This window comes from Oryctolagus cuniculus, chromosome 14 (genome assembly GCF_964237555.1).
Source record: "Oryctolagus cuniculus chromosome 14, mOryCun1.1, whole genome shotgun sequence".
In the NCBI taxonomy this organism is placed as follows: Eukaryota; Metazoa; Chordata; class Mammalia; order Lagomorpha; family Leporidae; genus Oryctolagus; species Oryctolagus cuniculus.
In genome coordinates, this window is record NC_091445.1 from 66179328 (window position 1) to 66195756 (window position 16429).

The 16429-nt window shown below is 37.0% G+C and overlaps 1 protein-coding gene across 1 annotated transcript in view; it reads left to right on the forward strand.

Moving 5' to 3' along the window:
* The window catches only part of C7 (complement C7), a 66474-nt gene that overhangs the window by 19807 nt on the left and 30238 nt on the right, over window positions 1-16429 (forward strand). Inside the window, exons 5-10 of the mRNA XM_008262152.4 lie at window positions 414-561; window positions 1660-1798; window positions 7866-8036; window positions 9172-9415; window positions 10954-11064; window positions 14422-14588. Of these exons, the coding sequence (XP_008260374.2) occupies window positions 414-561; window positions 1660-1798; window positions 7866-8036; window positions 9172-9415; window positions 10954-11064; window positions 14422-14588 (980 nt within the window). The remainder of the gene's footprint in view (window positions 1-413; window positions 562-1659; window positions 1799-7865; window positions 8037-9171; window positions 9416-10953; window positions 11065-14421; window positions 14589-16429) is intronic.

The following is a 16429-nucleotide window of genomic DNA, read 5'->3' on the forward strand; positions in this document are numbered from 1 at the left end:
AATTTCTTTGCTCTCAAAGATTACAAGCTAAATCAAGAAAAGCCCAACTTTAATATCTTGGTTAGTGATTATAGAAATAATTTAAAAATTGGAGAGCAGGAGGTTAATCTATATTCCTAGTAGTTGGCATTGCATGATTTTGGAGGATTTGAATAAACTGCTGGATGATTATGGGTGAGAGTCTGGAATTTTGAATTCACCTTCTATTTGCAGTTTTGTGTCTGGACAAGGTAAAAATCAATTCTGCATGCTGCAAAGTGGAGATCAAAATAGTCATTAGTCTTTTTGTAGACATTTTGAGGATTTATCTGAAATTCACATTCACATTCATGTTGGGGTGGGGGACAAAATGAGTTTGATCCCAGAAATATTTCTCCTCTCTTATTTTTTATGGGGCTTTTTGCTGTGTTCAGGTCAGTGTATCAGCAAATCCTTGGTTTGCAATGGGGATTCTGACTGTGAAGAAGACAGTGCTGATGAAGACAGATGTGAGGACTCAGGAAGCAGACCTTCTTGTGACATTGATATGGCTCCTCCCAACATAGAACTTACTGGAAATGGGTAAGGTGCTGGGCAGCCTCCTAAGTTTATCAGTGGTTTGTCATGTTTAGTTTCATTTTATTTATGGTTCAGTAAGTCTAATCATAATCACCTAACATGTGATCCTTTTTAATGGCTTGGAGCTCTTTGCCACATTTTGAAGTAATTAAAAAAATTTGTAACTGTGTACCTATAGATATATGTGGTAAGATGGAGAGTGACCCATTGTCCTGGCAAAGTCCTGGCTTTGGCTCTGGGGAGGAGGACAAAGGGTCTACTGAGGAATAAGTAGGAGAATGAGAAGGAGCAGAAGAAACAGAGAGAGGTGAGAGAGAGAGAAAGTGGAACGCACTGATTCGATAATGTGGGGCTACCCAAGAGAATGAAGGCAATGGAAAAAAAGAATGAGAACAGGGAGAGAAAGGAGGAAGTGATGGTGCTGTAAAGCCCAGGCTGAAATGGGACTGCTGAAACCTTCAATTCCAAGCAAGTTTGGGAAAATCCTGGTTTGCCTTTCAAAAAAGAATTCTGAGGAAATTTTAGGGATCATCTGATCTAAGCTAAGAGTTCACAGTTTCAAAGTAATCCACTTTAGAGTAATAGATGATGTGATTTTTTGATAACATTTTAACATTTATTAGCAGAGAAATTGGATGAGATTACTTTAAGGAGTACACCATTCAGCATACCAAGAGGCAATTAGTTGAAATTGGTTGTAGAGAGCTCTCTTCAAGAGTAACCTTAATTGTATTGGTTTTATCTACAGATTCAATTCAAAACTAGCTGTTGCCATAGATACAACAGGGATGTGTGTTTCCAGAATGTATTTGTGGGCTGAAAGGCTGTTGCACTTTCCCAGTTATTAGTTGTAGCTATTATACCAAATAGGGGAAGTTGGGTAATGTATGGTGTGCATTAGGATGCTGTTCTCTATATTTAGAGTTCTCTCAAAGAACTGCTTAATTGTAATGTAGTTTCAGAATCTCTAGAATTCTCTAATGACAATTTTCCCAGCAACTGCTACATCTAGTTTTTAACTGCCTTTGTCACTGTTCCCCCCCGTCCCTGTCCCCCCTCCCCCCCGCCCCCATCTACAACTCCTTCTCTTTATTCTAACAGTTATGATGCACTCACTGGCCAGTTTAGGAACAGAGTCATCAATACCAAAAGTTTTGGCGGTCAATGCAGAAAGGTGTTTAGTGGTGATGGAAAGCATTTCTATAGATTGAGTGGAAATATCCTTTCCTACACATTCCAGGTACTTCCTTATATCTCATTGATGTCTAGTATGTGAATTGTCAGATTGTTACGTATGTGATATTGACATTTTGGAAATTGTTGAGAATTTATTTATGGATCAATACATGGTCAGTTTTTATGAATGTTTTATGTGGAGTTAAAAAATACATATTCTGGGGCTGGTGTTGTGGCATAGTGGGTTAAACCATTGCCTGTGATGCCAGTATCCGTATGGGTGCTGGTTTATGTCCGGGCTCCTGTGGTTCTAATCCAGCTCCCTGCCATGGGAAAGTAGCTGAAGACAGTCCAAGCGACTTGGGCCCTGAACCCACATGGGAAACCCATAAGAACCTCCTGGTTCCTAGCTTCAGCCAGGTCCAGGCCCAGATTTTGCTGCCATGTGGAGAGTCAACTAGTGGATGAAAGATCTCTCTCTGTATCTGTCTCTGTCTCTCACTGTCTGTAACTCTGCTTTTCAAATAAATAAATAAATCTTTAGAAAATACATATTCTTGGGATATGTACTCTTTAGAATACTATACTGCAGTAAGAAACAACGAAATCCAGTCATTTGCAACAAAATGGAGGAATCTGGAACACATCATGCTGAGTGAAATAAGCCAGTCCCAAAGGGACAAATACCATATGTTCTCCCTGATCGGTGACAACTGACTGAACACCAAAAAGGAAACTTGTTGAAGTGAAAGGGACACTATGGGAAACGGTGACTTGATCAGCATAGCCCTGACTGTTAATGAACAACTTAATACATTATCCCTCTTAGTAGTTTTTTTGTCTGTTCTACTTAATATGACTGATTTAATTCTGTAATTAATACACAGTTATTCTTAAGTGTTGAAATTTAACTGAAATGTGATCCCTGTTAAACATAAGAGTAGGAATAAGAGAGGGAAGAGATATATAATTTGGGACATGCTCAAGCTGACTTGCCCCAAATGGTAGAGTTAGAAACATACCAGGGGACTCCAATTTAATCCCATCAAGGTGGCATGTACCAATGCCATCTCACTAGTCCAAGTGATCAATTTCAGTTCGCAATTGATCATAATGAAAGGACTAAGAGTCAAAGGGAGCACATAAGCAAGTCTAGTACCTGCTAACACTAACCGATAGAATAAATAAAGGTGAGAGTGATCCAACATGGGAAGTGAGATACTCAGCAGACTCATAGAATGGCAGATGCCCTAAATAGCACTCTGGCCTCAGAATCAGCCCTAAAGGCATTCGGAGCTGGCTGAAAAGCCCATGAGAGTATTTCAGGCATGGAAAGCCAAGACACTCTGGCAAAAGATCTCTGTGAGTGAGATCTCAGTGGAAAGAACAGGTCTTCAAAGAAGGAGGTACCTTTCTCTGAAGGGAGGAGAGAACCTCCACTTTGACTATGACCTTGTCTAAACAAGATAAGAGTCGGAGAACTCAAGGGGCTTCCATAGCCTTGGAAACTCATGACTGGAGCATAGGGAGATTACTGATGCCATAGACAGGAGTGTCAATTGGTAAAGTCAACAACAGGAGTCACTGTGCACTTACTCCTCATGTAGGATCTCTATCCTTAATGTGCTGTGCATTGAGATTTAATGCTATAACGAGTACTCAAATAATATATTTCACTTTGTGTTTCTATGGGGGTGCAAACTGTTGAAATCTTTACTTAATGCATACTAAACTGATCCTCTGTAAAAAAAAAAAAAAAAAAAAGAAACTATCAACTCCCAACTTGACTCTCACTGGGATTAAACATGACAATAGGTCTGATCTGATTTCATCATCATTAAAAAAAATCATCTATTATTTTTCACTTTATGTTTCTGTGTGGGAGCAAACTGTTGAAATCCTTACTTAATGTATACTAAGCTGATCTTCTGTATATTAAGATAATCGAAAATGAATCTTGATGTGAATGGAAGGGGAGAGGGAGTGGGAAAGGGGAGGGTTGTGGGTGGGAGGGACGGTATGGGGGGGAAGCCATAGTAATCCATTATTCGTACTTTGGAAACGTATATTCATTAAATAAAAGTTAAAAAAAAAAAAAGAAAAAAAAAAAGAAAATACATATTCTTTAACTCTTTGGTACAGAATAATGATACTTTTAATTTAACACATCCCTATGCCTTTAAAGGCCATGTTCTGTGTGGGTGCAGGACCTTACTGTCTGTCCCTCTATTGGTATTGAACTCAAAGCCTTGGCTATGACTGATTTTGGTAATCTCCTAACACTGCTACAGTGTAAGCTCACTTAAAACTGTTATTTTTAACCTGTGAGATAATTTCATATATCTGAGAATAGAAAACATATATTTTGAAGAAAACAAATATATATATATGCATATATATAGTATGTGTGTGTGTCTGTGTATATATAGTGTACCCAAATAAAAATGCATATATTTTGAAGATAACAAACATTTTGAAGAAAACTAATGACATAAATATTCATATATGCCCACCAACCCCCATAAGAGGTAGAAAATTGTGAGTGCTTTAAAGGTTCCTTTGATCTCCTTTCTGGTCACATCCCTCCCACCTCTGGGCAACCACTGTGTTACACTTTGTAAAAATCATTCCCTAGTTTCACATGTAAGTGTTTATTCTATGTATGTCTTTGTCTCTAAAAAAAATTTTGTGATTTACTTTTGATGATTTTTGTTTCATTTGTAGAAATAGAAAGATACATTCTTCTATGATTTCTTTCTTATTCAAAATTATGGGTATGAGATTTGTTCATGCTGATACAGACAACATTTTTATTACTTCCAATTTTTTCTCATATGAAAATGCCTTGAACATTATTGTGCAGGAGTGTCACACAAATGAGCAAGAGTTTCTTTGGGGCACACACTTGGAACTCAAACTGCTTCCTTGTAGGATATGTATATGCTAACTTTTACTAGTTACAGTTTGCAAATGGCAGTATCCATTTATACTCCCACCAGCAGCCTGGAAGAACAGCATCTGTTCCACATCCCTGCCCATGTTGGTATTACCTGACTTTCCCGTTTTGCTTGTGATCTCAGGTCACCTCTGGTTCCAGGCTTCCTTCTGTCTCTCAAAAGCTCTTTCTGCAATACACACCTCAACTCATCCTGTACCTCTATTTTAAAACAAAATAAACACATGCAAAATAGTTACAGTTGTAGAGGACTTTCTTGAAGATTTAGAGGGAAGAAAGAAGAGTTTTTTTGTTGTTGTTGGAATAGAGAAAACACATTCAAGCGATGTCAATTGGCATCCTCCAACTTAACACATTGTTCTAAAGCCTCAAGCAAATAGTTTCTGGTATCATCCTGTTTTAACCTCTTTTCTCTTCTTTTAAGATCATCTTTCTCATTCCTTTCCTTCCATATTCCCAGAATGCCCCAAATTTCCAATTCGGCTTTCCTTATCTGTTAGTTCCAAATTACAATTTAAAACTTTTAGGATATTCAAATAAAAGGGTCTTTTCCTTACACAAATCAGTCCTCTCTAGAAAGCTGCTTTGATTATAAACAATAAACTCACCATCCTCCAATTTATAATAGAATAAATTAGTAACATTTATTAGTTTTTAAAAAAGATTTATTTATTTATTTGAAAGGCAGAGAGAAAGAGGGAGAGACAGAGATAGATAGACAGACAATCCATCTACTGACTCCAAGTGACCCAAATGGCTACAGTAGCAAGGGCTCGGCCAAGCTGAAGCTGTGGCCAGGAACTCCATCCAGATCTCCCATATGACTGGCAGGGGCTCAAATATTTGGGCTAAATTCCACTGCTTTCCCAGGCACTTTTACAGGGAGCTGGGTTAGAAGCAGAGCAGCTGAGATTCAAACAAGCACTTTAATATGGAATGCTGGCATCACAAGCAGTGGTTTAATCTGTTGCACCACAATGCCAGCCAACATTTAAGTTTTGAAGTATGAAAATTAAAAGTGGGGGCCAGCACCGTAGCTCATTTGGTTAATCCTCCACCTGTGGCACCGGCATCCCATATGGGCACCGGGTTCTAGTCCCAGCTGCTCCTCTTGCAGTCCAGCTCTCTGCTGTGGCCCGGGAAGGCAGTGGAGGATGGCCCAAGTGCTTAGGCCCCTGCACCCGCATGGGAGACCAGGAGGAAGCACCTGGCTCCTGGCTTTGGATCGGCGCAGCACGGCGGCCGTAGCGGCCATTTGGGGAGTGAACCAACGGAAGGAAGACCTTTCTCTCTGTCTCCTTCTCTTACTGTCTATAACTCTACCTGCCAAATAAAAAAAAAAAGAAAATTAAAAGTGAAATAATCTGAAAAATAATAGTAAATACCATTTTTTGAATATATATGTGGCATCAGCACTAAGTAAAAAGCAATTAGTATAGGTTTAATCCTCGCAACTGCCTTGGAAGGTCAGTGATATTTATATGGTCAGTGAGTAGTGGCGCTGGGATCCAGTCCATCCAATCTCATGAGTATTTATTGTTCAATTGCATTTGACTCACCCCATTTATTGTATTTAATTCCTTTCTCAGTTCTAAATGCTATGTGGTGAATACTCTGAGGGGACTTCAAAAAGTTAATAGAAAATGAACTCAGAAAACAGGTTTATTTAAATGCAGAACTTTCTATATTTATGCAGAAGAATGGTCTTCAAAATTTTCATGAAATATGCTTATTGTGAAAAAACTGTGCATGGACTTCAAGCATATTTTACACCAAGAGGAACTTACCTCCATTTCATTTTTCATGAGCTTTCTGAATTTTGCTTTAATGTTTCGTAATTTAACCTTTGACTAAAAGGGGGTAATATGTGATAGACTTATGTAGAGAATAATTTTCATTCTTTAAGGAGAATGTGTTGTAAATTCGATCATAATTATAAAGGGGGGAGTTGCATGTATATTTTTCAAAGGGTCAAATTTAGACAGTTACAGAGCAGAGAAAATAATAAGGAAGAGCATTTCTGAGTCAGTTGAAAGGTAGCTATGCCCAAAGTCTGCAGCGTCAAAGCAACAGGAGTAATTTCCTAACAGTGTGATCCTGACATTCATTTCCCTCAGCAGGGCTTAGTTTTTGGATTGACATCTGAAATGCCTTCCCAGTCACTTAATGTGAGGTTGCTTGTCAGAAACAGAGAAATTATAGCTTATAGCCTGTTACTGAGTGAGGACTAGAGAGGTTTTCAGGATCCAGCCTGAGGAAAGTGAGTTGGAAGCAACAGACGATCCCAGTCATCTAAGTGCTAACCCCAGATATGGGTCTGGAGGCAGTGAATGTCCTTAATACTTCAAATAAATTGACCTAGGTAGGGTCCACTAAGTATTTAGGTGTCTGTTAGGTGGAAGGTGACGTTTGGCCTATTGGAACATAAATAGTAAATAAGCATAAAGCAGAATTATTCCGCCTCTCTTATAGTCGTTTTGTTTATAGCCTTGTGGTTTATCCAGTACAACCCTGCACCCTATTCTGAATATTTATATTGATGTCATCTCTCTATAAGTAGAGAAGAGGATGAAAGAGAGAGAGAGAGAGAGAGAGAGAGAGAGAAGTCAGATTCTTTTGGGTCGCCTTTTCTTTTACCATCTACAATATAAAAAAAACTAGAATTTTAGCACTTTTTCAAGTCAAACAGAGTTAGAAAATTGAATCCACTGCCAGATCACATAGAAAACTCTAAAAGAAATTCCAAAACACCTGATTGCTTCATATGACCTATTTGTATCTCCGTTCTCTTCTGTTATATGGGAAATCTGGAGCCAAATGCTTGTGGTTCTCTGTTAGTGTCTCTTTGTTAATTTATTCACTTCTGTGCTAAATGCTGACATTAAAGGAAAATGAAGATTTGTATATACAAAGGCGTTTTGTGAACCACCTGAGATTGCTATAATTGATGCCATATCACATGCTTAACAAAGCATAATCATAGGAAGAACTCTTTTCTTATACTCCTGCAGGTCTGGTCTTAATGAGAGGCACAGTATTGTGTTAGTAAAAGTTTTTGTCTTTTTGGGAAGATTATATGAAAAAAGTGTACATGTTAAAGAATCCATGACAGAAATATTACAGGTATATTCAAAACCTTAATTTGATCATACCAAAATGTTTTTTGTCTATATAGGTGAAAGTGAATAATGATTTTAACTATGAATTTTATGACAGTAGCTGGTCTTATGTAAAACATACATCAACAGAACATACATCATCTAGTAGCAGCAGTTTCCTATTTAGTTCATCATCATCATCTGTACATAGTCATACTTCACATAATAATGAAATCCATAAGAAAAAGGTGAGTATGAAATATCAGCTAACTTTCTCATATTTTAGTGGTTTTAGGTATTGCTAACAATGACAGAGGTTTATTTGTAAAAAGGATCATCTTTCCTATTTAAATTAGGTTATGATATCTCCTTTAAGAGACAATGCAGTACATTTCTTTAAAAGGTACAATATAGTGTTATTAATTCTCTTTGAAAATATATTTCTGCTTTTAATTTTCCTATTATTTGTTCTTATTTGAAAATCTTATAAATGCTTAAATGTGCTTCTTAAATGTTAATGCTAGAGGTTCTTTTTTGGTTTTCAGAAAACAAAATTTTGATTTGAGGCAGTAAGAACTTATTTTTACCTAATTTGTTGTTTTGAAATACTAAAACATTCATCTCGGGACACCTGAACAGTGGAGATGGTTTGTGCAGATTGATATACACTTATAGCTGAAGAATAGTTTCAGGCAGATCATTCTTAACAATCTGCATATTTCACCTCATTCTCAAAGTCAATAACTTGATTAATAAATTATGCAAAGGAGATATAATTTATATTGCTTTCATTTGTTTTATGATTAAGAAGCTGACTGTGGGAATATGAACTCTAAAAATATTACATCTTCATATTCTGTTGTTTGCATATGGGGATTTGGTATAATAAGGTTGTTCTGTCTTGGATATCATGAAAGGATGCTTACAAACTGTTTAAAATACCTTATTATAAAGTATCTTAACCTATAAAAAACCCATTGTGGGAGACAAATTACGTGGTCATCCTACCTGTAAGTCATTGTGAACTTGTGGATCCAAGGGATACATTATTTTATATATTTATTAGTGGGGCTATTTAACAGTTGAAGTTGATTTTCTTTTCCCTGTTGAGGAATGCATAGTAACTTGGCCTTAGAGCTCTAGAGGTCACATATAGAAGAAATTACCATGATATGTCACTAAGATTTTATTCCTATTTGGGACTCCAAAATTTTCTTAGCTTGATAAAGACAGTGGACCCAGAAGGACCTCATCTTGCATCCAAAGTTGAAATTTATATAGTCTGAGTAGATTGGAGGTAGCAATTGATGGAGACATTGGTAGAGGAATATTTTCATTTCCTTTCTATCCTAAAATTTCTTTTACCTTTTCTTCTTCCCATAGAGTTATCAACTGATGGTTGTTCAGAACACTGTTGAAGTGGCTCAGTTTATTAATAACAATCCAGAATTTTTGCATCTTGCTGAGCCATTCTGGAAGGAACTCTCACATCTTCCCTCTCTGTATGAATACAGTGCTTACCGAAGATTAATTGACCTGTATGGGACACATTATCTGCAGTCGGGGTCCTTAGGAGGAGAATACAGAGTTCTATTTTATTTGGATTCAGAAAAAGTCAAGCAAAGTGGTACAGTATTGAGGAAGTGTTATCTAAAACCTTTCAGGGATTTTAATGGGGAAATAATGTGTAGTTTCATTTTTCAGCTTTAAAATAAAGCTCAAATAAAGATTTATTTTTAAATATGACAAATAAAGATTTAAATTGCAAAAGGAGTCTAAAGTTGCAAGTATCATTATACCCAACTCAGAATCTTACAGGTTTTAAGAAAATACTGCCTACTCTTTTGGATAATTCCCTGAGTTAAACCATTGTCATTATGTGTTATCTGCAGAGAGTGTTGGTTGAATTTTTAGAATACTTTCTAACTTTTCCTTTTTCTCAAATTAAGGAATTATTTCACAAGGACAATTAATTGAGAAATTTAAAATATTTTAAATAACTGTTTGTCTTCTATCCGCTGGTTCACTCCCCAAATGGCCACAATGGCTGGAGTTGCACCAGTCCAAAGCCTGGAGCCAAGAGCTTCTTCTGGGTTTCCCACGCAGGTGCAGGGGCCCAAGGACCTGGGCCATCTTCTACTGCTTTCCCAGGCCATAGCAGAGAGCTGGATTGGAAGTGGAGTGGCCTGGTTTCGAACTGGTGCCCATATGGGATGCTGGCACTGCAGGCGGTGGCTTTACTTGCTATGCCACAGCGGCGGCCCCATAAATAAATAATTCTTTTAAAAAAAGACCACAAAATGAGAAAATTTCAGGAAAAGAATGGGGAAGCATAAAAGAAAGGTTTTTATTGTTAGTGGTGTCAAGGGTAAACTCAATGCAAGAGTAGTCTGATTGAGGTTATTTTAACAGTAAACTTACATGAGAAAAATAATAAAATAAATAAATAAATAATAATAAATAAATAAAATAAAAAATAAAAGAAAGATTTTTATTGTTAGTGGTGTCAAGGGTAAACTCAATGCAAGAGTAGTCTGATTGAGGCTATTTTAGCAGTAAACTTACATGAAAAAATTTCCAACTTTATTATTTTCCAGCCTATTTTCAGGAAAATACAATAGAAGAATTCCAGTTCATAAAGGTAGAAATCGTCACATTCTAATGTTAGGAGTCATGGAAAGGAAATATTAGGAATCACAGATATTAAAGATGAAGAGCTTGAGCCAGTAGAACTAGGGTTTTAGGAATTAGTTTCCATAGAACTAGAAACCAGCTTTTGAAATCTCAAGTGGATAGGTTATTGTGTTTCTACTTTTACCATTTTGTTAAATGCCTAAGAAGTTTACAGAAATGGGCATAAAGTACCAGTTTTTGGGGTGTTAAATTTCTGCTCCATTGTTTTCTGTAGAAATCTCTCCTGCTTCTTCCCCCTATAGCCAGAGTGAACAGAAGGAAAATACCAAAAGTAAAATACCCTTTTTTTCTGATCCTTGACCCTTCTAGAGTACTTGAAAAAAACACTTCTCAGGTCACTCTTGATTAAATAGTCACACTAGCAGGAAGCATCCTCCTGCTGTCCCTACTCCTCAACCCGGCTATATTTCAAAGGAGGTCTTCAGTGAATGCAGAAATTAAGTACCTCTGTTTTACGTTTTTCCTTTCCAGGTTTTTCTTCAGTAGACCAGAAGAAATGCACTTCCTCAAAATTCCAATTTTTGTTTACCTCATCAGAGCATGCATGCAAAGACCTGGAAAATGCTTTAAAATCAGCTGCAGGTAAGTGAGAAGCAATTTGCTTTACTGACTTAGTCTCTCTGTTCCTCTGTCTCAATGAATTCTTGGTCTCCAAAGGCTTTTGAAGCTTTAACAGTTGTTCTGCCTTGTAGTTTTAATCTCTTTGATTGTTTTTACTTCTGCTCTCTATTTCATATGTCATGGATGTAAGACATCATGCAGGGTGGGATTTCCTTGGGTATCTACTCTGTTTTGGAAATAGATTCTCAGCATACACTGTTTTACTTTCCCATAATGGTTGGCATCCTGGTTTGAGAAGTGTCAGTGTCAGACTAAAGTTCGGTTCCATCCTGTCATAAGGATGCTTAGTGAAGTATAAGGTTTCTTCTGCTGCTGCTGCTGGGGGTGGTGGTGGAGGTGAGAGTGGAGAAGGTTGTTGGTTGATTGAGGAAGGAACTGGAAGGCGAAGTTGACTGTGAAAGTTCCATGGTAAGGAGTTCACATTTTATACTAATGACTATCAGGTGCTATTAAAAGATTAATAAGACCAGTGATTAAAGATTACATAGATAAAGTTATAGAGAAAGAAGAGAGATGGATAAAGAATCATCTTATAGGATAAGAAACTGAAATGGAAATTAAAGGAGAAGAGAGAAGTCAAGTGAGACAAAGACTGAAATATATATATTAGCTTTGGTGATTAAGACTTAATTTTAATAAAGCAGATTTTGTAGTGAAGTAGGGATGGAAATGAGACTTCAGTGCATTGTGGGAAGACAGTTTTGAGTAGTATTAGAACTTAAATCCTCCTGGGGTGATGGCAGACACTGGGGTGAAGACTGTCCAATGTGCCGTAGTTGTCAGTAAGGAAGCAGGGATTCTCGGAATGCTGGTAGATGATTTCTAGAAAGAGGGAAATCAATTTTAAGAAAAGCCATTTTAAGTACTCATTCACTAATTTCATTCATCAACTATTATGGAATCCACAGTATGTGCTAAGGATTGTTCTAGGCACTGGGGGATACGAAGTGAATATGCCAGATAGTGTTTGCTTTCATTGAATAGCCATGACAAAGGAGGATAAGTTTTTGATGGAGGAGGAACAAATACTGATCTAGACATGGAAATAGGAGTGGGAGCTTTGGGAAGAGGTTGATATTAGTCACCAGCTGGGTTGGTATTTGGAAACTTCTCCCTGATTTGATTTGATTTTGTACTTAACACAAAGCACATGCTATAGGCCCAGCAAAATTTTAAGCAATTATAAGCATTATACCTGTCCTACCTAATAGTTAAGTATTTTTTCAGATCCCCATTTTACAAACAGGGACATCAAGAGACAGAAAGGTGCCCAAGATCACAGTTAGTGAGAATCAGACATGAGATGCAAATGCATGCAATCTGGGAATTCTCTGTTGCCTTTTCCAGGAGAAAAGAGGTTGAATGAAGAGCACACCAGGGTGTGGAGAGGGAGGCTTTGGGTTTAAAAATAACATACAAATGATTTCGTAGAGTATGGTTTTTCTTAAACAGGTGTGCCAGTTAAGGCAGTGATTGTCAAGCATTAATATGAGTGAGGTTACCTGCATAAGCCTGTTTAAATGTTGACCCCAAGGCTTTTACTCTCAAACTTTCTCTGAGAGGTCTTGGCTGGTGCTCAGAAATCTGCAGTCACCCTGTGTCTTTGGATTCAATAGTTCAGGCACTAACCTTGATGATACACTGGTTAAAAGGTGCAATTTGCATATTAAAGACCCATCTAATAATAAAAATGAAGAAGCAGTCAGGCAATTTATTAAAAATATCAGGCTTTAAAAATTTCTGATTATAAAGATGTCACAAAATTTTGATAGTTGTAAGAGAGGTAATAGAAATTCAAATATGATCTGTGAGATTAGGAATTTCTAGTCATGATTTGTGTAACAATCAAATTACAAATAGACATAAAAAATTTATGAAATTAGAGGACACATAAATGGAAAAAAGAATTTAATTAGCATTTAAACTTTTCAGAACACTTTTCATGTGTTAGGTAATATATTCCTATTAATTAACAGCTTTTTATTTATTAGTAGTAGATCATACTCAATAAATTGTTTTCCTTCCAACATCTTTTTTGAAAACTTTCAGACATACAGAAGAGTTGAAGTACTTTTACTATGGTATAATAATAATATAGCTGAAATGACTTATTGCTGTATTACAGTAATAATATACTCATATACCCACCTCCTAAATGCAATTATCATTTTGTTACAATGTTGTATGTACATATCGATAAAATTGATTATTTAGCAATATGTAAATATATCTAAAACATTTATATTTTCTTAACCTTTGTGAGTAAATTTCAGACACTATAGTTCCTCCCCTATATATTCATGTATTTTCTAAGAAAGACATTTATCTGTATAACATGATATTTCTATCACACAAAGAACCTTAAGAATATAAACAATTTTTAATACCATCTCCTGTGAACTGATGTATTAAAAAATGATTTTGAAGACCAGTTTTAGGTTCACAGCACAATTGATCGAAAGTGTAGATTTCCCACATATGAGGATGCTTCAAAAAGTTCATGCATGGATTTCTTTTTTTTTTTTTTTAAGATTTATTTATTTATTTGAAAGGCAGAGTTATACACAGAGAGAAGAAGAGGCAGAGAGAGAGAGAGAAGTCTTCATCCACTGGTTCACTCCCCAGTTGACCACAATGGCCGGAGATATGCCCATCTGAAGCCAGGAGCCAGGAGCTTCTTCTGGGTTTCCCACGTGGGTTTAGGACTTGGGCCATCTTCTACTGCTTTCCCAGGCTATAGCAGAGAGCTGGATCAGAAGTGGAGCAGCCGGGACACAAACTGGCACCCATATGGGATGCCGGCACTGCAGGTGGCGGCTTTACCCGCTATGCCACAGTGCCGGCCCCTGCATTTCAATTCTTTTTGGCACCAAAATAAACTTACCTTTTAATCCATTTTTCCACAGAATTTTTTAAGCACTCTCATAGTGCCTTTTCCCACACATCTATAGCTTCCCCCATATCCACATCACCCAGAAGGGTGGAAGGAACATTTGTTATAATTGATGAATTTGTAGTTCACATCATGACCATGCAAAGTCCATTATTTACATTGGAGTTTGCTCTTGGTGCTGTATATTTTACGGGTTTGGACAAGTGCATAAAGACATGGATCCCCCATTGTAGTATCTTGTGGAATACTTTCATAGCCCTCTGGTAACCACTCATCTTTTTACTGTCTCCATAGTTTTGCTTTTTCCGCTATGTCATACAGTTCAATGGATTATTTTTCAAGACTTGATAGGCTTTATACTTTCATGTCTTTGTTTCATTTTGTTTGTGCTTCGTGACTTATTTCACTTGATTTCTCCTGTGTAGGAACTCAGAATAATGTGTTGCAAGGGGATCCATATGTCAGAGGAGGAGATTCAGGCTTTATAGCTGGCCTTAGTTTCCTAGAGCTGGATAATCCTGCTGGAAATAAAAGGCGATATTCTAAGTGGGCACAATCTGTGCCTCGTGTTCCCCAAGTCATCAAACAAAAGGTATGTGATGCTCTGTTCAAAGAAATAGGAAGCATTGTGTTTATTTGCATTGGGAAAATGAGATTAAATTAAGGTGGTTGAGCAGAGATGGCTGTAATTAGTGTTTTCTGTATTCCAATTATGTTTTGTATAGTAAAATGAATGTATACATAATGATAAGAAACAGAAGGTGCAGTATCTAGTATGTTCATATTTCAGTTTTAAAGGTTAAATGTCTTGAAAATCCCAAGAGAAATTAATGGGAACATTTGCATTTTTAACTTTTGACCTAAACTTGATTATGTTTTCATTGATCCCTAACTCAGAGGAATGATAGATTCTTGTCAGAGGAATCAATTAGGCTTGTCTGCTGTTCATCTGCCAGATCATCTTTCTTCCTGTGGCCATGGCTCATGGACTCCTGAAGCCAGAGCCAAACTGGATAGCAGAATTTGATACAGTCAATTCTTTTACAACACAATGTATGTATTCCTGTGCAAAACATCACAGTAAAGACCACAGGGCTTATGGAAAAAATGGGGTCAGGGACATAGTTCTCTAAAACATCATCTGTGACACTCATAAGAAAAATGATGGGTACTGCTAAAGACAGTAACATAGTTTCATGCATGTTAAATTATTAAGAAATGCAGATATGCTACCATAATGTGGCACATCCCTAGAAAAAGGCCTAATGCCTGCTGGGTGTTAGAAGAGTTATCACTGTAAATGAACATGAAACAGTAGGAGAGCAATCAAGAATGCTGACAGAGTTGTGACACCAGATGTGGATGGGTGTAGTGTATACCACAGGCTGTGAATCAATACAGATGTTTGTGGGGTGCATTTTCTGTATTTCTATGTGGTTTGATTCAGCTATATGGCATTTTCTGTGTTCATTCTATGTTTTATGTGGATGAATTGTATATAAGAAAATGCAAAACTTATATATGCTCAAATTATTCCCTGATATGTCAACTCAATGGAACAAATTCATACTTTCAAAACAACTATTATAGTAACACTGACATTATACTCTATTCCAATGTCCTAGGAAAGGACTGATTTTCAGAGATTAAGAGACTTGGACATATTTTATAAGCTAAAAAAAATTACAGTAGATCTTCTGGTACCCTCCTAACACCATATTGCACCCACTCACCTCCCAATAAGGGTGAGGCCAGGAGAGTTTTTCCCATGGAAATTCTTAACTTAAAGTGCCATCTGTTAATATTCAAAATGGACAACACTTGTATTCAATGTCAGTGTTTCATATAAATCTTCAGAAATCCTAAACTGTTGGATGCAGAAAAAGACACTCCTTCAGTCTCAGCAATGCTTTTCCATCCTTAATGTAAACTATGATAGTAGCTGGGCAGGAAAGGGACACAGAAAGAAAATATTCTATATAGGTATGAGGGCACTTCAAAAGACTTGTGGAAATAGAATTAAAAGATTAGTTTGTTTTGATGCAAAAAAAAAAAAAGAATTGAAATCCACAATAATGGGGAATATTCAAAAAGTTCATGGAAATGGGTATTGTGGAAAAGCTATGCGTGGGCTTCAAAATTTTCAAAGTCCCTGAATAATTTATCTTTTCCTTTTCATTAACTTTTTTGAAGTGCTCTTGGATCTGACCATGCAAAGCCACTGTGTTCAGAAGTCTAGCTCTCCAGAGCAAATGCTGCATATGTCCTCCGGGCTCTGTGCTTAGTGACATCACGGTGGTAGCCTGGAATGTGCTATTGTGGGAGTACTCTGCAGTGACTGAAAATGCTTTGCAGCAGAACTCCTTTTGTCCCTGATCACGTGTACTGTTAAAGGCCGGCCAGCACGCTTGTGATTTTGAAGTTGCTTTACTT